The sequence below is a fragment of the Canis lupus genome, chromosome 2 (assembly GCF_048164855.1).
Source record: "Canis lupus baileyi chromosome 2, mCanLup2.hap1, whole genome shotgun sequence".
NCBI lineage: Eukaryota > Metazoa > Chordata > Mammalia > Carnivora > Canidae > Canis > Canis lupus.
Genome location: NC_132839.1, coordinates 65,818,785 through 65,841,652, shown reverse-complemented (window position 1 = coordinate 65,841,652; position 22,868 = coordinate 65,818,785). Strand labels below are relative to the sequence as shown.

General features: G+C 40.6%; 1 protein-coding gene and 1 non-coding gene across 20 annotated transcripts in view; one reads left to right on the top strand and one right to left on the bottom strand.

Moving 5' to 3' along the window:
* Positions 1-22,868, bottom strand: part of PROM1 (prominin 1) — a 133,200-nt gene that overhangs the window by 31,522 nt on the left and 78,810 nt on the right. For all 19 annotated transcript variants that reach the window (XM_072804903.1, XM_072804978.1, XM_072805012.1 and 16 more), the window contains 6 exons: positions 15,768-15,888; positions 13,725-13,788; positions 12,220-12,309; positions 5,978-6,195; positions 4,083-4,157; positions 1,373-1,436 (listed from right to left, as the gene is read on the bottom strand). In XM_072804903.1, the coding sequence (XP_072661004.1) occupies positions 1,373-1,436; positions 4,083-4,157; positions 5,978-6,195; positions 12,220-12,309; positions 13,725-13,788; positions 15,768-15,888 (632 nt within the window). The remainder of the gene's footprint in view (positions 1-1,372; positions 1,437-4,082; positions 4,158-5,977; positions 6,196-12,219; positions 12,310-13,724; positions 13,789-15,767; positions 15,889-22,868) is intronic.
* LOC140623893 (U2 spliceosomal RNA) lies at positions 8,369-8,558 on the top strand. Its single transcript, XR_012023429.1, has one exon. It is a non-coding gene; the product is annotated as a U2 spliceosomal RNA (small nuclear RNA).

Genomic DNA, 22,868 nt, shown 5'->3' with positions numbered 1-22,868 from the left:
TACATGCCCAGCTGAAGGGCCGGCAGGGATCATGCTTTATTCATCTCCCACCCCCTAAGCCCAGCAGAGCCTGGCACACAGTAGGCACTCAAGATATGTGTGCAGGGTAGGGCCGAGTGATCAAAACATGGGAGCAAAGGGTTTTTATTTTTTTGGAAAGACATGAAAATAAGCAATGGATATTCAGGCTAATGGAGTTGATACCCGCCCAGACCTGGGAAAACTCTGGCTTGTGTTTAGGCAATGACACTGTGTGCAATGGACCTCGCTCACGCATACTGCACACCTTGCTTTGCCAGACTTACAGGGGAGGGCTGCATGTATTGGCAGAAGAGGTCCAGAAAGGGGGAACAAAAAAAAAGTAAACACAGAAATTAGTAAGCAGGTGGCTATCAGACACACAGCATGTGTTAGCCTTCAGAGGCTAGCATAGGAAACTGAGAACTTCATCTTTAATATCCTAATATTTTAAAGTAGAATCTTAGGTGAAACAAAAAGGAACCCACAAAACATCTAAAGCACTATGTGAAATGCTTTTCACCCGAAGCCTTAATGGATTGAGAGAACACTATTACAGGAAAAAAAATCAAATATTTCTAACACAACATTTTAAAACTGCTTGGTCAACAGATAAAAGGAAGCACAGGGAAGATGATTTAAAAGGAGAAAAATCTCATATAGCTTCAGAGATTTCTTCTTTAAGCAAATAACCCACGTCGATTGTCATTGCTACACAAAAAACTGTTTACACCTCACTCTTTCTCTGCACATTTACCCCAAATATCATAACCCAAATACAGTGTGATTCAATCATTTAAGACTAGTAGAATTCTCCCAAATATCAGTCTTGCTTCTCCAAAATCATAAGCAATCTTAAGAGCCTAAGATACCATTACAGCAGCATTGGAAGGCAGATAAATATTTTCCTAAAAAGACAAATCCTTATACATAGTATCCCTGGGAAAACTTTTTTCACTTTTTTTTAAAGAAAATATAATAACCTACAGTTTTCCCCCAGTGAAACCAATCAAAGTGTGACCTCCCTAGTTCATCTATGGCTGTCCTTAGCTTTGACAGTTCATGACAACGACAAGGACTCATCACTACAGTGTGGCCCTTGATCTTGCAGCCTCCACCTAGCAGGATGATATTAATCAGAGTTCAAGAGGATTATTATTTCTTAAAATCTAAATCACTGTGTGAAGATGGCACATTTAGAAAGCTCTGATGCTCATTTAATTTTCCAGATTAGTGAGAGATTATTTTTAAGAGGGGGAAAAAGTATAGTTCTTAACAATATGATTTTTTTGGTATTAATTATCTAATTCTTAACACAGAGAGAAACAAAATGAGTTCAAACTCTGATTCTCACCTGATACGATGTCTGTGGTTTGATTTTGCACCATCTCAGGAATATCATTAAAGGATTTATAGCCCTAGAAAATAGTTCAAAGTAAATTGATATACATAGTGAGTAGAAAGGCAATTAACAAGTACTCAGTTTTCAGCAAAGTGTGGAATAGAGAAGCAAAGTAATAATGTTAACAGTCATATTAAGCCTGAAATCATAACCATATGGCCATCAAAAGATCACTAAAAAATTCCCCTTTAGAGAGGGCTTTCTCTTTAAATTGTATCTATCAAAGATCCTGCTAAAAGTCTTCTGCTTTTAAACTTTTAACTCATGTCATCTATACTAGCATTTCTCAATGGGGGGGAGGGGATTTTGTCCTCCAGGAGACATTCGGCAATGTCTGGAGATGTTCTGGTCATCACGACAGTGGCCCTGGGTGATCAGGGACCTGGGTGTTAGTAAATAGCCCAAAAACATGGGACAACCTCCACCACAGGAAATTATCAACAATGTCAACAGTGCTGATGTTGAGAAGCTCTGATCTGTACAATGATCCTCATGCAGGTAGAAAGTGAGTTTCCAAAACAAGAGTCAGTTTGTTAACGAAACAAGAGTCATGGCAGTTAACTAAGTCTAGTCTCACAGAACACACAGCTTATAGAGGATACACATTTTAGTGAGACTAAAGTGAAAACAAAAACAGCCAAGCCAAGCTATGTCATTTTGGGGCTAAATCTGGGATAAGAAGATGTCATTATTTCCAAGTAATTCAACTGAACAGACAGCGTTTCCTCTGGAAGTGGTTTATTTTGTGTTTCTTAGCTGTCTGCTGGTGTATTTAGCCATCTGCTGGGGAACACTGTATCAATTACAGCTTGTTATGGACTGAATGTCTGCATAGCCCTGCCTCCTGTCCCTGGCATCACACACTGAAATCCTAATCCTGAACATGAGTGATGGTATGAGGAGGTGGGGCCTTCTGGAGGTGATTAGGTCAGGAGAGTGAAGCCTCTTGAAGGGTCTCTTGCTAGAACTCGATCGTGCTGACCCCCTAATCTTGGACTTCCAGCTGCCAGAACTGAGAAATAAATTTCTCTTGTTGAGAAGCTACCCAGCCTGTGATAGGCTTTTAGAGCACTCCGATCTAGGTTATAGACGTTATAAGATTTATGGTGCCAGCAAGTGTACAGTTTGGCATGGTAACGTCAATGCCAGGAAAAGAACATCCACCACTTCTGTTTCCTCAGCGGTAACTAAGCTACCAGCACACGGGTGCTTGTTGGATTAGTGTACACCTGACCCCTCTGCATTTATCTGCATTTGGACTTGTGGTGGTCACTCACTGTAAGAGGTTTTATGGCCGAAGGGGCCTTACAGATCTCCTGGGTCAAGTCCCTCATTTAACAAATGAGGGGACACTGGAATGGAAAGACCAAGAGTTTCTCATGACTTGTTGGAGGTGATGTTTAATTTTGTCAGTAAGTAGGTGTTTAATAGATAACTGATGATCTTTTTATACCCATGCTCAAAGTCAGAGTCAAGTGCCCTGCAGGCCCAGGGCACTCTCATCAAATCATAATCTACAAAGGAATATTTATTGTGCACTCAACATATAGGCTAAAGAAACAGCAATAACTGGTAGGCTATCAGGGAAATAATGATGTGCTAGACCAACATAGCTCTTGTTCTTTTTAGGGTTTACACTCCAGTGGGACGATAGAGACATTAAAGCAATAATTGCAGTCATGAGGACATTAACAAAGAATATGTGTGGTGCTGGAAGAATGTATTTAAAAGGATGTGACTTGGTCAAGATGCCCAGGAAAGGCTTCATTGAGAAAGCGATACTGGGGGCACAAGGGTGGTTCAGTTGGCGAAGAGTCTGACTCTTGATTTTGGCTCAGATCATGATCTTGGAATGGTATGATGGAGCCCTATGTTAGCTTCTGAGCTCACAGGGGAGTCTTTTTTTAAAATATTTTATTTATTTATTCATGAGAGAGAGAGAGAGAGAGGCAGAGACATAGGCAGAGGGAGAAGCAGGCTCCATGCTGGGAGCTCAATGTGGGACTTGATCCTGGGACTCCAGGATCACGCCCTGGGCTGAAGGCAGGCACTAAACCACTGAGCTACCCAGGCATTCCCACAGGGGAGTCTACTTGAGATTCTCTCTCTCCCTCTCCCTCTGCCCCTCCCCCTACTTACGTACACACTCTCTCTCTCTCTCTCTGTCTCTCAAATCAATCAACCAATCAATCTAGAAAGTGATACTGAATACTTTAAGAAGCTAGTACTTGGTAGCCTAAGTAGCGAGGTGAAGGAGAGAATGACAGACATAGCCCTCAGCATGTGTGAATGAGCAGAAGGGGGAGGAGACAAAGCAACAGGACTGACTCATGCAGAGTGGGAGGGCACCTTGCGTCAGAGTCAGTATGGGGTTCAGCACTACACCCACCAGATTCTGAGTCCCAGAAAGGCAAGATCATGTTTTGCTTTTTATCTCCAGCATGGTGCTTTGCACACAACGGATGCTTGATACAAATTTCTTGAAGTGGAATGAGCAAAATTACCTGGAGGATAATTGTTAACAACACCCTTCTTGGCAAAATTTTGGCACCCTTTTCAAAATTTCACACTTTTTTGCAGTTACTTCTTTTCTTATGTACTAGTCTACCCTTTAAAATGCCGTAAAACAAACTACTGTAATTTTTTTTTCTAAAAAACATACCTTTTGGACCAGGCTGGACAAATCTGTTTGAAGAACATTATTAATATTATCAATTTGCTTATCCAAAGATGGGAGCTGAAAATTCATAAAACAAAGTATAAGGCAAGGTGGTTACTAGCAACATTATTTGTCATAAAAAAGGGAATCATCTTATACCCAAGTCCCAAAGTCCCAAATGTTATATGGTATGATTTAAATTTCTTTTGAACAACAGACTGTTATTTGGGGAAAAAGATATTTAGCTTAGAGGATACTCTAAGCTAAAGTAAGTATACACATATTCTATAGGCATTACATTTTAGATGTTTGGAGCATTCCTGTTGCAGTTGGCAAAAATTGGGGAAAGAAACTTAACACAGATCAAATGTGTGTGACCTATAATTTCAGATACTGAATACTGTTGAGTAAAATTGTAAACAACCTTTAAAAAAATATGTTTAAAAATAATACAGCCAAGTGGGTGAGTGGTCTGGAATACATTTTTCGTTTACAGCATTGTATATGGATTTACAGTGTTCTCTTGCCAAGACAGGGACAAACGTCATGGACCTTCTGACATGATGTGCCAAGAAGGACACAATATCACTCTTGTGATATTCCTGGCAAATATGCATAACTCAAATCTAATCATGAGGGAACACAGATAAACTTAAATTGAAGGTCCTTCTATAAAATAAATGGTCGATGTCAAAAAGGAGAATAAGAGGCAGTGGACTGTCCCAGATTGAAGGAATCAAACAGACATGACAGCAAAAGACTGTGTGCGACCCTGGAGTGGTCCTTAGACTGGAGAAAGAAAAAACAGCTATAAAGTCAGTTTTTTAGGAAAATCAGCAAAATTTGAATATAAACCATGGATGGTACTATTGGGTCAGTGTTACATGTCCTAATTTTGAGAACTGTAGAAAGGTTGTGTATGGTTAGAAAATGTACTGAAATATTTAGGGGTAAAAGGACATAGTTTGCAACCTACTGCCAAGTGATTGAGAAAAACACAAAATACATAGTATTTTATACATAGAAATGATAATGTGAGTAGATGGTAGCTACACAGGTTGATAAACAGATACAATATGATAAAGCAAATGCAGCAAAAGGCTGGCAATTGGTGACTCTGGGTAAAGAGTGTAAACAGGGTTCCTTGTACCATTCTTGCAAATTTTCTGTGTGCTTGAAAGGACACCAGAATAAAAAGTTAAACCCAAAAGACCTGGTCTCCAAAAATTTTTTAATTTAATTTTTTGATCTGAAACAATTTAAATGCAAGTGAAGATCCCAGCCTCTGAAAAGCCATGCACTGATGACCACAGTGATGGTGGTAGATTCATACACAAAGAGGCTGAAGGAGAAGGATCTGCATAATATTGACCCATGAGATAGGAAGTGAGAAGAGTACGGCCATACTAAAATATTGTTTTATAAAAGATGTGGCACATATACACCACTATCTTGATACATTAAATATCATAAATAGACATGATTATTTTATCTATATCTTAGCTTAAGTTCTCTTTGTTGAGTTGTTTCTTTATATATTCAAGTTGCTCTAAATTCTTTTTTCCCCATAATTTTCTCTTTGGAATATGGGGAACTACCTTATATTTAGGCATACATAGTTAATACACTACAAATGTCATTTGAAAATATATTTTAATTTTTAGAGGTCTACAAAAATGCATTCTGCTCCCTTTTTTCTTTTTAAGGCTGAATTCATTCTGGTCAGTTCCACCAAATCAACTGCAGAGAACACTTAAGGAGAGGTTTCCCATTATTCCTTCTCTCCTGCTGCAGCCATGCCAATGTGGCAATTATAGAACCAGGGAGGCCAGCGGAGACCCAAGCCACCATACATCTGACAGGTGTCCCAATGACACTGCACTGTAGCACCTCCTCACCTGACCCAGGTTGGTATTGTCATCCAGTTGGCCTAGAGACATTCTGATGTTGTTGCAAGTTGTAGCCACTGGAGGGACAGAGCACATGGGATCATTGAGTGATTGCTCCAGATTCCTTTTAACATCACTGAGGCTGGTGTTCAGTTGTGCAGTTGACATCTTCAGCTCCTTTAAGGTGTTGTTCACGTTCAACAGGGCTTCTCTGGTCTCTTTGATTGCTGTAGAGACACACCTTGCTTCAGAATAGAGGCACCCACTTGGCTGGCAATGGTGAAATTCCTTCTAATCTACAAAGTACCCTTAAAGAACTTGAGCTGGGCTTAGACATTGGAAGGCAACCAGAGGATCCCTCTAGGAGAATACAGGACATTGTTGGCCTCCTTGCCCTGCTACCTTAGCCAGCTCAGCTTTCCTGCCTGAGGCCTTTCAGACAAGAAGAAGGAGCAAGAACTAACCCAGCAATGCAAGGGGGACACCTAGGTGCAGCATTAACTGGCCAGCACAAGAACGGCAATGGCAGGACAAAGCATCACTACCCTAGAATTGTCCAGCGTTGAAGAGGCCAGCCCAGACAAGCTAGCACCTTCAAACCCAAATAGTTTTAACCCCACGTAAAAACTGATCACACCCAGATATAGCTTAACTATGGAGCTTCAGAGAGCTGGAATTAAACAGAGCATGGTTTTGGATTCACGCAAGTCTAGGTGTAGATCCCAGCCTTGCTACTCACTGGTCACTGGAAACAGATTCCTGAAAGATTTTTAGCAATTTTCTCATCTGAAAATGGTGAAACCACCACCACATGCATCATGGAATGTGGGCATTAGAATGATCGGATTGAGATTCCTCAATGGCAGTGAATCCATCTGTTTTATTTGGGAAGCCTCACAGCCCAGGATACATTCTTATGCTAGGAAATCCTTGATAATTGTTTGGTATCCTCCTCACTTTTCTGAGGTGTAGAGCTGTGTATTCATGACCAGGGAGGTAACGAATTACAACTCTTTTCCACAGTGACTTAAAGCCACAGCAGTAAAAGATGTGAAATTTAAATCAGAGGGCAGTGGTTTTCTTCTAAGCCAGCAAGTCTTCCAGGCTCACAGAACAGATGGCAGAGCATCAAGCCACACTTGGGTGTTGCAAGGAAAAGTGTGAATGCCCTTAAAAGTCAGTTTCCCCAACTTTCCCTGGCAACCTCATAAAAACTGAGTGCTAAAGCAGCACGTACATGCACACGCATGTGCACACACGCATGCACACATGCACACATATGCAATTTAATGCCTCGTGTTGTGGGATCTCGCCTGAGGTCTTATCCCAATTCTGTGATCACCTTGTTATAGCATCTTTAGCAAACTCTTACACCTCGGGGGGATCTCCTCTGTAAATTGGGAAGCTGGTTGGGTCATCTCTTGGTTACTATGAGAGCTGATGATTCTAGGCCAAGTCCTGGCAGGTCTGCTCTTAAGAGGTGCATTGCCTGTGTCACCCAAGATGGCACCGCAGCCTAACTTTGATGGTTTACCATGAGACCTGAGGACGCTTCCAGGATTGGATGGTATGACCACTGGCCCCAAATTCTGTCACCTTATCTAGATATGAAATCTTAGCATCTGCTTCAGTCTTTCCTCTTGAATTGTGGCCCAGTCATGTCTTAACAGTATTGGAGATATAATATTTAAGACTCTGTCAGAGAATCACTCTGGGTGTCAGTTTTTCATCTCTTGCATCTACCTCCCAGAATTATCAGCAAAGCATGGCTCATTTTAGAGGCTCAGTGAATGTCTACTAGAAACAAAGAACAAGGTTGCAGCTAAAAACACACAACAGAATGCAAGGGAGTGTACCAAAGTACGCCTCCCATCACACAACACATGCTTCACATTTTAATGTAGTCTACCTCTCATAGTCCTTTCCATTTTAAGATAAGGTATTTTAAGGCAAGAGACAAGCAACAACAGCCTAGAATGATGGGTGAAATTGATGGCCCAGAATACACGTGTCCATTTAAGCACAGTCTACAGACATCCCGGGTTATGGTAAATATTTTGTCATGTGCCAAGAAAGACTCGGAGGTAATACACATATATTTTTTTCCAAAGGCTTCAAAGTATTTGATGTCTATAAAATATCTACTGGGTTACAACTCTGGGAGTCATTCCAGACTTAGCAAGATCACATATATTATGTATCTGAAGTCAGTGGAAAGATATTTCAGATTCTCAATTTTAGTTGATTAACATTTTACCAGCTCATAGCACATTTCCTTTGTGGGTCCTGATCTGCAGCTCAAATAAGATTTACACGAATCATTTTGCATGTTTCTGCTCTCTCCAAAGCCACTAAACATGTAAAGCCTCAAAGGATTTTTAGCAAAAATTTTGTCAAAGCATCAATTCTCAGCCTTTTGGCTAAGACCCAGTATAGGATCTGTTCTTAACAATTTAATATCTGATATGTCCTCTATCTGAGGACAACACATTAAATAGTTTTTTGGAGTGGGGAGATGGAATGAGAATTTCCTCCATCGGCTCCACACATTGACCTGGTATCCAGTACCTCCAGGAAGGGTGCACCCTTTCAAGGACAAAAAAAAAAAAAAAAAATTGTCAAAGCAGTTTATTAATCATATTATAAGAAGTTCTGGCAACACCAGGGGCTGAACTTTAACTTGTTCAGGCTATTTAAAAAAAAATAAAACTTTAACATTAATGTAGGAAGCCCTGAAGCAACAACTAAAATCTGTTTTAGTTGTCTCTAATCCAAAAAAAGGTATAATTCAAACATTAAAAATTGGGCAAATCATGGGTTAAAAGTAAAGGTACACAGCAACCACACTGCATCATTCATGTATTTTCGCACAGAATTTAGCATCACATGATTTTGGAGCTGGAGATCTTGAAAGACAAATTTTCCAAATGCCTGGAATCATCCTGTGGCTGTACGAGCTCCTGAACTCTAGATTTCTAACTCCTCCTCCAAAGTTACTCTGTGCTGTCTTGCCATGGACAGTACAGAAGCACCCTACATATTAATACTCAAATGGTGTTCGTACCCAAATACCATCTAGTGTGGACCAGGCTGCACAGGCTTCATAGTCAGAACTGCATCTGAATCCCAACTCCACCACTTCTTGGCTACCTGGTCTTGGTTACTTGATCTCTGAGCCTTACTGCCTTGAGTTGGTAAAATGGAGGTGACTGTACTGATCACACAGAACTCTTGTGAGTACTAACAGGATTTAGGAAAAGCACCTGACATGTGGCAGGCCCTCGACACTCAAAAGTTTTCTAAATATTACTTTATGGCTAATGATTTCTATAAATACTTGCTATGGCCTTTGTTGGTTGACATCTCAGAAACCATGTCCCCTGACTCCTGTGCTTCAGCAGACCTGTGTTTGGATGACACATGTCCCACTTCTCATTTAAGGAGTGGGCCCTGGATATCCTCAGCCAGCCCATCTCCCCTGGGTCACACTGGTGACCACAGATGGCTGTGGAATCCCAGGTGGCCCAACTGGAGAGAAATCTGGTTGAGGAGGAAGAGCAATGTGGCTGGTGTTAGCCCTCTTGCAATTACAAGGGGAGTTTGTGTTAGAATGATACAGGCATTGTAGGGAACAGCTTGGTGGAAAGAATCTCACCACTAGATCAAGCCTTACCTGAAGCCAGTGTTAGTTACAAGAGCAAATAATCCCCTTAGTTGAAAGCCAGATAGAGACAGATTTTCCATATGTGTTGGGGAAATGACACATGATTACTCAAAAGATGCTCCTAAGAGAAGAGCCATAACTGGAGACATTTGATTGTAAAGGTCACAGAGCCAGCCCAACTCATCATTAATCCCTTGGTGAAGTGCAAATATGTGAAACTATAATGAGGGGACATGGAGGATAATCAGCAAGAGTGATGGCGAAGACGTGAGAAGTGCAGGTTCAGTATCTTACAGGAGTGATGACTCTCCCAGTGGGCCCCCCACCTCCTTTCACAGTCTGTTCCTGTTGGTTGGTTAAATAATACCTCCTGCTAGCCACAGGACTCAGCAAGGCAGTGAGGGGCTCCTTGACGGTGTTGTCGAACTCCTGAAGCAGCTAAATTTGGAACCGCCATACTCCACTTTCTTGTCGTGTGTGCTATATTTCCTGCTGTTTAAAACACTTAAAGGATCTTTGGCATTGATATCACAACAATGGCACCTCCAAAAGATCTCTAAGTATCAGAATTATCTGCAAAATTCCCAAAGCAAATGAAAACAGCTATAATCTGATTTGAATAGATAGATAAATCCACGAAGCGCATGAAGGGCAACTAAAAAAAACCCAAAATCAAATGACTACAGACATAAAGTAAAAGATCAGGAAGCTTGTAAAGTCAAAGGAGTTGCCTAGCAACTGAAGCAGGATGATGAATGAAAGAATATAATCCATTTCTACTCCATAATCAGCGAAGTAACAGTATCCTACACTTAGAAAATTAAGGTAAGGTCTGCCAGCCTTTATTCGTTCAAGAAATGACAATCTGCTCCAAGCCAGACACTGTACTGGGTGTCTCCAGACACAAGCCAGGGGAATTAAGACATGAACAAAATCAACAGGTCTCGTCCTTAAGGAGCTCATTGCCTAACAAAGAGGGGCAATGCTGTAAATACTACAAATGAGCCATATTTTAGAGTCATAAAGTAAGGAACAGAAATCAGGGGGCTGTCGTGCTCTATTATGGGCAAAGGAGGAGATGAGACATGAGGAGAAGCTTGTAGACAACAGAGCACTTCTCTGTGGTCTGGTAGGTAGGTGAGATGCTGTCAGAAAGAGCCTGTGGCATTTCAGGCCAAGGAAGCACACCCAATACAAGGGTCTGAGAGAGAATTATGCCTGCAGAGATCTGCAGGAGAATAAACACTGAGATTCATGGCTTGGAAGGAAAGGTTTAGGGGTTGGAGGGTTGAGATGGGAAGTGGACTAGAGGGATAGGCAGGGACCAGGTATGGAAGGAAGGAAGGGAAGAAAGGAGAAAGGAAGGAATGAGGAAAGAAGGAGCTACATGTAAAAATCTAAGAGGAAGGCAGGAGGCATGGGTATTTGTAGTCACATCCCTTCTGTGGGCCTCAGTTTCCTTGCATTGGAAGGACACGGTTGGTGATGAGGAGAGCAGGGGCCAGGGAGGTATCTAAGGCATCCATGGCAGAGGACGCATCTTCCAGGTGTAGTAGTTCCACTGCTGGGTCAAGGTGAAGAGCAAGGGATGACTAATCAGTTGGTTAAAATTAATTTTACCGACTCCTGGCCTGTTCTGTGTACCATCTATTTTCGTACATCCATCTGAGTCTTTTAACTCTACGGAGGGGACGAGGGTGGCAGGGAGGAATGCCAAAAGGAACAGGCTTAACTTTCCAGCTTCTACACAAGTCCTTCCTTTGTGGACTGTTTTGTCGGGAATCCTGGCTCACGACAGTAAAATTCACAGTGGCAGGATGACAAATGCGATACGTAGATGAAATTATTCTATCAGATGCTGAACACAGATATCGCCTCAACATTTGGAAGAGCCTAGGAGTCTTATTTTCATTGCAACTGAATATGTTGTTTCTTAAAATCAGCACATCTGCTCCCTTAAATCATCAACAGTGGGTCGGAAGATACCTCTCTACATTCCTCTTTTCTAAAAGTTGTTCTTTCCAATGCGGGGGGCGGGGCAGGAAAGAGTAACCAATAGGCATACCCAGAGACCAATAGACATACCCAGAAACTCTAGGTTACTCATCTTCTATAGCAAGAGTCGACAACCTTTTTCTGCAAAGGGCTGATGGGAAATATTGTAGGCTTTGTGGGCCACAGGGTCCCTGCTGCAACTGTCCGTAACTCTGTGGTCAGTCACCGAGTGGAAGGAGCCGCAGATGCCAGCTAGCCGGACAAGCACGGCTGCCTTCTGATAACTGCCTTTACAGAAACAGGTGGCAAGCTCCTATCACATCCTGCTGTGATTACCTCAAAGGACTTTTAGACAATTAGTACAACCTCTTTGGCACAAGCTTTTTTTGTTGTTTTTTGTTTTGTTTTGTTTGGTTTGGTTTTTAAAAAAAGAAAACAGCAAACCAAAACAAAACACTGCGAGGCTGTGTGTCTCTAACTGGTCTGTTGACATGCCCACATCTGGGGAACAGAAGAATGGGGAGCGTGATCCTGGGAAGCCAGAGACTTCCAGGGCAAACACTCTTGTGCCCATTTCTAGCACAGGACTTACCTTCAGCCATGGCCTTGATGTCATCAAGCACGGGGATCACTTTGGGTCTCAGCTCGTCATGAATTCCGCCTCCTAGCAATGACTTAATATCTAAATTCAAAGAAGCAGAAGGGGTTGTGAGGGTAGGCTCCACAAATTTCCCCTTTTCACCTGCATTTTCCTCCTGCTGCAGGATTTCCTCCCTTGGAAAGCCATCTGTGGTCTCTCCTGCCCCCTTGTCATCCTTGACCTCAAATAGGTATTGATTTCTGGGGACATGTCTTCCTGCTATTCAAAGTCCCCCCACCAGTAGTCCTGGGTACAAAGGCAGTCAGCACGGACTGGGTATTTAACGCTACAGGCGCCTCCACCAACCCACCCCACCCCCCACTTTCCGAAAGTTTTTTGTCATCTCTGACAAATTTTTTTTTTGTCATCTCTGCCTTTACGGAAGAACGAACATTAGTACCAGTTTTCACTAACATAAAGGATTCTTGCTTTCATGAGGAAAGGAGAAAAGTGAAAACATCTCTCCTTGTTGATTTTGCAGAGACAGCGAGACTGGCACCTCCAAGCACCTTCCCCGGGAATCACACCCAGCATGTCAGGGTCGAGCACCAGAGCTCTGTGCTGTCTGAGCATCTCCACCTACTGTGTGCATTCGTTAGCAAGATGTGTCCGATGGTAACCAGAAAGCCTAAGAAGGGTGATTTGGGGGTTATGGGAAGGCTCCAAAAATCTTCCATATAAATTAATGGTAATTGTTTCTTTTCTTTATGCCATTTTGTGTTACGAAAGTATTCACAGGAACGCTCAGCTTTCGGATGGCAGGAAATCTGTACTAGGAACACGATGTTTATAATGTGGAGTCATACCTGCTTGTGTCTCCAATCTCCTTGCAAGACCAGAGTTTCCCAACTATGGCACTATCAGTGTTTTGAGCTGGAATATTATTTCTTGTAGGGGCTGTCCTGTGTGTTGCAAGGTGTTTATAAGCATCCCTGGTCCCCCGACCAACAGATGCCAGTAGCACTGTCCCCAGCCTCACCCGCTGGGACAACAATGTCTCCAGATGTCACCCAAGGTTGTCCTGAAGGCAAAACCACCCCTGGCTGAGAAGCCCTGAGCAAGAGGCTGTGGACATGCAGGGACCAGAACTAGCCAGCCCTCTATCTCTGAAGCCCGCTGGTTTCTCTGGGGAGCCCATTTCTGTCTGTCACCATGGACCTGACAGAGACTCATGTCCTCTGTCACACGGAGAAGGAAAAACAAGCACTGGTGACCACAGAAAAATCAAAAGTATTTTTACAATAAAGGCTTGCTTTTACTCATTGGGTAGCAAGCAGCAAACCTTCTCTAATCTCTGTGACTCTGGGGAATTGTTCTGTTTTGCCTCAAATCTGAGGCAGAAGTTGGCATACTTCCTCACATGGCACATGTTTTATGGGACATGGCCTCAGTGATTTCTAGCCAAAACCAACCAACCAAAAATCAAATGAATTTGAGGCAACTTTAAGTTTACTCACTATCCAGGTCTGAGAATGCCTTTTCTTTAGTGCTTGCGTACTGGCTCAGCACATAGTTGATTTGCTAAAAAACAACAACAACAAAAAAAAACATTGCATGAAACTCTTCTAAAGTCCAAAGCCACAATAAAGAGACATTTAACAAAAGCTATTCTGAGTCAGAACATTTTAAAAAGAAAGCAGCTTCTTAGAGATATCTCTATTTTCTGATACCCAGACTTCTTAATAATACTCCAAAACTTATCATCTTAGGAAATATGATGTATAATTTGTCCTGATTCTGAGCATTGGCTCTGTAAAGAGTTGGGGCAGGGCCAGCTTGGCTGGGGACAAATGGGCCCCTCTCCTGATGGGGCCTCTCGTCTTCTAAGCAGCCAGCCAGGGTATTTTCACACCATGGTCTTGGCAGCAGGAGAACAGGAGTGGACACAGTGAGCTCTCTGGAAGCCTGAGGTCAGGGTTAGCACAAGGGCACATCTACTGCCTTTTTTTTTTTTTTTTTTTTGGTCAAAGCATGTCACAGGCACAGACCAGATTCAAGGGGTTGGAAACACATCCACCTCTTCACAGGAGAGACAAAAAGAATTTGAGGCCATTAGTAATCTATTGCAGTAGGAACCACCATTTTATTCAGTGGCTACTACTGAGCTGGCCCCCAAAGGGGCTGCTTAATCTCCTGTCTTCTGTGGCCCAGTGGACCTGCTTCCCCATCCCCTCCACAGCACTGGGTGCTACCATTTGTTAAATAACCACTGCCAATCTCCTCAGCGAAAATATACATCAGTATTCAAATTTTCATTTTTCCAACTACTAGAGTAAGATTAAATATCTCATTATGTTCGTGGCCATATTTCCTCTGTAAACTGACTAGTCACTTTTTGCCCATTTTAAAAATACATTTGTTAGACTTCTTCATATATTTTGAACTAGACAAGTTTCCCCAGAAGTCATAATAATTTACTATCCTTCCAAGATTATGAAAGCAATCCCAAAGTTCACCAGCCATTACTACTATATACTTAATGTTGCCAACTTTTTAGGAAAAGGGTTTTACTTTGGAGTCTTCAGAATGGTGGGTAAAAATCATGAATTTTTATTCACAGATTGGGAAAAGGAAACATTTCCCTCTTATAAAGCTATGAATAAAATTAGCTTCTCTAACCTCAAATATCAAATATCAAAAAAAGCTTGCATTTTTTGCTCTTTCAGTTCCAACCCCATTTTTAAAAACTGCTACAGTATTTAATATGTTAGTATTGTTTAGAATATAATAAATTTACAAGAGCACATCTCTGTGTGAAAAGACCCATGGAATCTGGTGGGGTCTGATTGTAAATTCAACAGGAAGGCATCCTCCTCCACATACTGGTACCCATCAGCTCAGCATCAAGTATTTGGGCTGGTTTCTGCTCAGACACTTTTAAAAACAATATTCTGTACAAGCAAGACACCAACATACTTCTGGGATACAGAAAAAAATATGCCCTCCAGCCACCCTGTCCCCCTTCTCTCAAAACAACTTCTCTGTGTGTGTTTGTACATAAACGTGTGTGTGTGTGCACGTGTGTCTACATGTGTGTGCGTATCCCCTTCCCAAGGAATTCTACACATCTATGCAGATATTAGCAAATGGGTGTTTATAAAGCAGAAAACTCTTCTGTAACTTCATGCAAATGATGGGTAATTAACCATCTTGCCAAAGAGAAAGGACGATGGCACCCAAAGATTTTTCTTTTTTAAAAAAAATCAAGAGAACCATAAAATAGTCAAGCAGTTTTATAAATATTATAATTTTATGTTATACCTTAAAATAAAGTAAAATAAAATAATAAAATAACAACACCAGTTCTAAAATAACTCTTCTGTATGCTTTTGAAAATCACTCATTGGGCCGTTATTTCTCATCTACAGAATTAAAAGGTAGTATCCGTCTACACTGATTTCTTGAGTTCCTAGAAGTCCAAATGAGATTCCAAATACATACAGGGACTCAGAAAGGCCCCAAACACAAAGTGCCACGGGAGACACAGTTGTGGTTTTTACCGCTGGAGTTCCGATCAGGAGGGTTCTTAAGTCTTTTAAGTTGCTCTCTGCTAGTTTCCGAGTCTTCTCGATCCGGGTCCTCAGGTGGTGGTTTGCCACAAAACCATAGATGATACCCACACTGCAGGAAATGGAAAAGAGAAGGGAGGGCATTTACTATGTGATCTGTGGTCTTCTGGCCAGGCACAGAGAGAGCAGCTCTGCAGGTGCGAGGTGAGCAGGGCTCCCAAGCGGGGGGCCCCCACCCAACCCACTGCCACCGCTTTCCTGCCGAGATCCCATAATCCAACATGTGGGTCACAAAATGAGACTCAGTCCTCTCACGGGAAACACACAACCACTTAAGATATGTTATTCTGGGGATCCCTAGGTGGCTCAGCGGTTTGGTGCCTGCCTTCGACCCAGGGCATGATCCTGGAGTCCCAGGATGGAGTCCCATATCGGGCTCCCTGCGTGGAGCCTGCTTCTCTCTCTCTCTCTCTCTCTCTCACACACACACACACACAAATAAATAAAATCTTTAAAAAAAAAAGTATGTTGTTCTGCTGAATATTAATCTTATAAATGGAACAATGATCCCACTAAATTGTGGAGGGAACAGAAGGAGCAAAGCTTATGAGGCTGCGTGTGCAACATAGTGCCGTTCCTGCGCACATGCGAATGCAGGTACACACCCTCCTGCTGGGGCACACACAAACCCACCCCACCTGCATACCTCTGCTCCCTCCTAAGATGACTATCAGGCAAAATACCAAAATGGTAAGAATGGTTTGGGCTTCCCAACATTTTTTGCTCTAATTGTCTTTATTACTTTTTCACCCAGGTGGAAAAGAAACATGAGTTACCACTTTAGTATTAAACTGTCACATGGGAAGCTGCAGTAGCATACATACTGTATCATTCTATTTTATATAATGTACGAAATCAAGAAGCCAATGGTGCTAAAAGTTAGGGTCTGTATTTGGAGAGGGGCGGCTATTGACATCATCGCCATGCTCACGTCATGCAAGTTGATGCCTACATGATGTGGACACTCTTCTCTAAGTAAAACAACACTATGAAAGGTATCTTGCATGGAAAGTTACTCTACAGGAATATTAAAAAGTGTTCAAGTTTTCAAGCCATCTAAAATGTCTGCATTTAATCAAGGCTTCTTAATTCTAACTAGTTACTAACAATCCCGACTTAAATTAATTTGACAGGTTAGTTTGTTTTCGCGTCAAAGCCTTTCAACATTAAAACGTTACATTGAAAATTGCTAATTACCAAGGCCCTTCTGGATTTAGCCACTAGATGGCAGCAAGGAATTACCTAACCTGACACAACAGGCTTTAACCTACAGAAGTTAATGACAAAATTGTTCATTTGTAACCATCCAGTGGAAGGTATGGATAGGTTTCTAGAACAAAGGTTTGCAAATAATAGGCCAAATTCATGGCCAAGTGTCTGTTTTTGCACCCAAAGTCCCATGATCCCTAGCAATGCCTCAGTCTTGGGAAATGGGGATAGTCATTCACCCTATTTATAGTCCTGATTCGTTCCAAGCAGCATTGATTCATTGCTGGTCTCATTTAAAACATATTTCCCCACAGCAGAATTCCATAGGTATATTAAGTTTTCCAAACTGATCCCAAAAAGTCTGTAACACAATGTTGGACATTTCTTATGGTTAACAAGTCACTGTGGAATGTGTACTAGGGTAGGAACATGAGACATGGGTTCTAGCCCCACTGCTACCCCTAACTCACACGGTGGGAGCTTGAAAATGTCACTCTCATTCTGTGAGCTTCAGCGGATATTGCAAAACTGAAAATTAAATTGGAGAAGTACTTCTTGAACTGCAAAGGAGAGGAGGTCTGGATGTCCACAAGTTCTCTAAGACCATTTTTTTAAAGTTTGGGTTCACGCTGATGGGAATTTAAAAAAAAAAAAAAGAAAGAACATTAACAATAGTCTGTGCCATTTGGAATGATCACCTTACAATCCATCTTCACGATCCTTAAGCCTGCACTGGTATTTTTTGAGACAGGTAGCATACTATAAAAATATAGCTATTAAATGATGCGCTCATGCCAAACAAGGCCAAATGACCCAACACAATGTTGGAGTAGTGTGAACAGAAGAAGAGAAAAAGTTGGGTTGTAGCAATGCACCTGCAGCTTTGTCATGCCCAACTTTAAATGTTCCATCTCATGATGCGTCGGGGCCACCACCTGAATACACCTGCCCATCACAGCATTTCACGCTGGGGGCCCCTTGCTGTTTTTCTCTCTGCAGTATGACCACACTGCCATTCATCATTTTGTTATAGAAGAAGTCAAAACGAACTTGGAAAACAAACAACAGGTCCAAGTCCACCTGGCTTTCACTGGGCACCCTGGATGGGAGAAGAACCTCCTTGTCTTGAACTCTCAGAGGGCTCTCCCTGAAATTCTGGTGGGCTACTTCTCACTTCATACTTTAATTTGCCCTTATTTCTACCCATGTTTAATTTCCCTAGAAAGGGGTGGAAACTGCTTCTTTGTCAGCTTTGGATAAATGATGGGTCTCTTGTCCATGGTGGGTGCTCAATGAAAGTGGACTTAAGGAGTGGGCTTTGTTTCATTTGATCCATTTAGAAGATTAGCCATATGTTTGGAATGCCTAGGTCATAAACTGCCTTTGTTCCTTTATTGAACATCGCATCTTGGCCTTTTGGCTAAGATCAAGTGTTCCTTTACTGAACAAATGCCTTTACTCAAAAGATCATCAATCAGTAAAATGAATTGTAATACAACTTTGCAATAAAACGTTGGATTTCAATGTGATGTATTTAAAAATACCTACATTTCTGCCAATCAGTTATGGATCCAATTAAAATGAAAGCATCGATCTTTTTAAAAAAAACAAACTGTCCTAAACAGAATTCTGGAATAAAATTCAGCAGCTTCCAAAGCTGATTTTCAGGCCCATAACACATTGTAAATCCTATATTTAAATTAAGGATGGCAAATCCAAATGCCCACATAGCCAGGCAGAAAGCACAAGGGGCAAAAGTATATGGTATGAACCTCTGCGAGCTGGGAGGTCACAAGTGGGAGAGGGAGCAGGTGCTCTGTCTGGCAGGTGCCACCATGATATGAGACCAGTATTGTCAGATCTTCCAGTTACTCAGAAAAATCTGGAGGTTTGGATTTTTATGTAAAATCATCCCTTTTTAAATATTACCAACTAATTAAAAAAAACTCTAAATACTATGCAAACCAACTGATAGTCTCCATTTGTGATCTCTAATTTAAAACACCTCTTTATTTATGCTTTATTTTATTTAGTTTTTAGAAAGAGAGAGTGTGTGGGCATGGGTGGAGGAAGGGGCAGAAGGAGAGAGAGAGAATCTCAAGCAGGCTCCACACCCTGAGATCAGGACCTGAGCCAAAATCAAGAGTCAGATGCTTAACTGACAGAGCCACCTGGGAGCCCTTTAAAACTCCCATTTAGGGACATCTGGGTGGCTCAATGATTGAGCATCTGGCTTTGGCTCAGGGCGTGATCCCAGGGTCTTGGGATGGTGTACTGCATCAGGCTCCCTGTAGGGGGCCTGTTTCTCCTTCTGCCTGTGTCTCTGCCTCTCTTTCTGTGTTTCTTATGAATAAATAAAATCTCAAAAAAAAAAAAAAAAAAAAACCTCCCACTTGAACACAGAGAATTAAAAAGTTATGTTTTTGGTGCCCTTGATTTACAAAGTCTTTATTAGTCAATACATATTTTAAGTAAAAAAAAAAATCACATGAATTAATGTTATTGTTTAAACAACCATCAGTCATCTATTAGAATAGAACACTGAGGGAAATTCTTCTCACCCAAAAAGGAAATAAAATTTCTATGACTATTAGCAATCTGGCATTTGATGTGTGTTTTTATGCAGTACAATAAAATCTCTTGAAATGTTTAGCCAAAGACAGGAATTTTAATTTTTATGGCATATTAGTTTTACATCTTCTATATTTTATTATGGACAGACCAATTTTATCTCATATACACTTAAAAGCAAATACTTAAAGCTTTTAAAAAACTAAGGCTCAACCTGAAAATCTGTAGCAATTTTTTTCCCTACCAATTTCCAATGACTTAATGAAATTAGCCAATAAAAGCCAAATAACTGCTTTCAGCCTATAACTGATCTCTTATTTTGTAAAGACAATTTTTAAATTTTAATTTTAAATAACTATTAATCTTATTCACATTAAGAAAGTCTCATGATTTTCAAGCGTGCTAGCTCAGTTTCTTTTCTAGAACCTTGTGGACTCTAAGCCAGGAATTGACCATCACAATCCTAATAAAAAAAATGAATTTTGAAAGTAGCCATCTTCCTGGCAGAGACTAGGATTCAATTTTCACCACAACAATTGGCAAAAGCTGACTAACTAATCAGAAACGTAGAAATAGGGGGGTGGGAGTGAATGGGTGACGGGCACTGGGGGTTATTCTGTATGTTAGTAAATTGAACACCAATAAAAAATAAATTAAAAAAAAAAAAAGAAACGTAGAAATATACTGGAAAAATAATGGCATGGCAGTTACTTTTTGTTGTTGTCCACCACCTTTTTGGAATTCTGAAAAATGCAGTGATGACAAAGCACAAAGGAAAGAAAGGAGAGGAAACTTGGCTTTTTCTGGAGTCAGACACATCTGCTTAAACAGTCTACAGCAAGAGATGGAAATTCAATCTTCTGCTGATGGTCAAACAGCCTTACATAAACATATGTCAACGTCTGTGAATTCTAACATTCCACAGCTGCCTTTGGAAAAGCTCAGAGAAAGAACAGGACCACATATATTCCATATATATGAGGGCGCCTTTTTCCTTAACACCTGTGCCTTTCTCCATTAAAAAAAAAAAAAAAGATTTAATTTGTTTTAAATTAAAAAAAAAAGATGGGAGAAAAATAAGGGTACTCAAGACTAATATAAAAATCAACTTCAGGATTAACTGTTATGCAGTATATAGCCACAAAATGAAGCTGAGACTGATTTAAAAGGCAAGTAAGCTGCTTTGGATTTATCAAAGAGTTTTTAAAAAAATCATATCCAAAGATTATTTATCAATTGTATCCAATCTCTGCTGAGGTCAGTGTAAGCCAGAGGCTATACCTCCTTTTCTTTCTCTGTCTTCTAGCTTTATTGACATTCTTTTGCTTCTTATTTTTTTTTCCTTTTTTTTTTTTTTTTTTAGAGAGTGAAAGCCTGTGCACTGACAAGCAATGTGGGGAAGGACAGAGGGAGAGAGAGACAAAGTCTTAAGCAGACTTCACACCCAGTGTACAGCCTGATGCAAGGCGGGGCTCAATCTCATGACCCCAAGATCAGGACGTGAGCCAAAATCAAGAGTCTGATGCTCAAGTGCTCAACTGACTAAGCCACCCAGGTGCCCCTCCCTCTTATTTTATCTAATATGATTTTATGGACATACTTTCTTCTCCTTTCTATCTAACTGTAACATAGAAATCTTTGCTTTCCCCAGGCCTTCATCTTTTTGGCCGGTTTTGATTACCTGGAAGTAATACAGAGCTACTATTCAACTCATAATGTTGAAAATACTTGCAAATCAATTGTGGTTTCAAAAGAAAGATATCATAATATCTATTCCAAATGTAAAAATGCAAGCCAAGAAGTTTAAACTTCTAATGTGAGCTTAAGGTAAGCTAAACAATCTTTAACACTACTTTTTTAGAGCTATTTATGATTTATATATAAGTTCAGTAGATTATGGAAAGTTTGTTTAAATTTGTCACTTAGCTTCAAATAGATGATCAACTTTGTTTAAATTATATTGAAATTTAAGATGTGGTTTTTACATTAATAAGTTTTACTTGGGTGGAGAAAAATATCTCAACTGAATGTAGAGTAGGCTATAGAGAATCACACCATGTATGTTTTTAAAGAATTTTCTAAACTAAAATATCCCTGGAAGGAAAAAAAAAAAAAAAAACCACACATACAACTTATCTAAATGTATTTGATGGATCTGAGTTTTGAAGAATTAAAAAATAACTGTAGCATTCATTTTACATATAAATGAAAGCCGAGTTTATTTCTGACTTTGTAGCTTTATTGTTCACATATTTTAGTACTTTAAAATTTTTTTAAAGACTTTATTTTATTTGAGAGAGAGAGTATGAGCCAGAGGGACAGAGGGAGAGAGGGAAGCAGACGCCCCACTGAGCACAGAGCCCTGCACAGAGCCCTACCTGGGCTCAATCTCAGAACCATGAGATCGTGACCTGAGCCAAGGTCAAATGCTTAACCCACAGAGCCAACCAGGTGCTCACTGGCACTTTAAACATAATGTAAATAAATTTAAACAGTTCAGGGTGATGTACAACATATCTGGCACATAATTACGTATAATGTAAATAAAAGCCCAATTTAAAAATAGAAACTAAATATAGAATGTGTGCTTCATTAAAAAAAATGGAAAGTCTATTATTACATATGTAAACATTTATTTGGGTAAACAAGAAGTTACATGCAAGAAAAAATGTTCCTGAAATTATGGCACATGTATTTATGTCAAGTGAAAACTATTAACTTGTTAAATAAGTAATCATGTTAACAAGAAGCCCTCAGGGCAAGTATTTTCACATGACATTTTGTCACGTGAGCCTCATCTTTGATGGCCAGAGTATGCCTCTAGAGAGGGAGAAGCACAGCTGTCCAAGTCTCTGGATGAATGAAAGATGGAAGTTTTAGTCTTAAAAGAAAAGCACAAGGATCCCTACTGGGTCTGACAGGTCTTTGGACTGCAACTGAAACTTTTCTAGTAGCTGGAGAGGAAGTAACCACTCCCACAGCTGGAGGGTCTGTGCATTCCTGAAAATATTTCAAACACAAAGCAGAGAGACAGGGACATCTGAAATTACCATTGACTTGATCTCAAGCTGCTTTTCAGAATTCACCGTACAGGGACAGATTCAAATTATTTACAAAGAGAGAGTGAGGAGATAGAGACAAGAGAAAAAAAAGAAAAAAAAAAAAATACCAAACTCTCCCTGGTGGTCAAACAAGGGTGTGTGAATTTAGCAATCCATTTACTTGGGTCCTGTTAACACATAGACTGTTAAA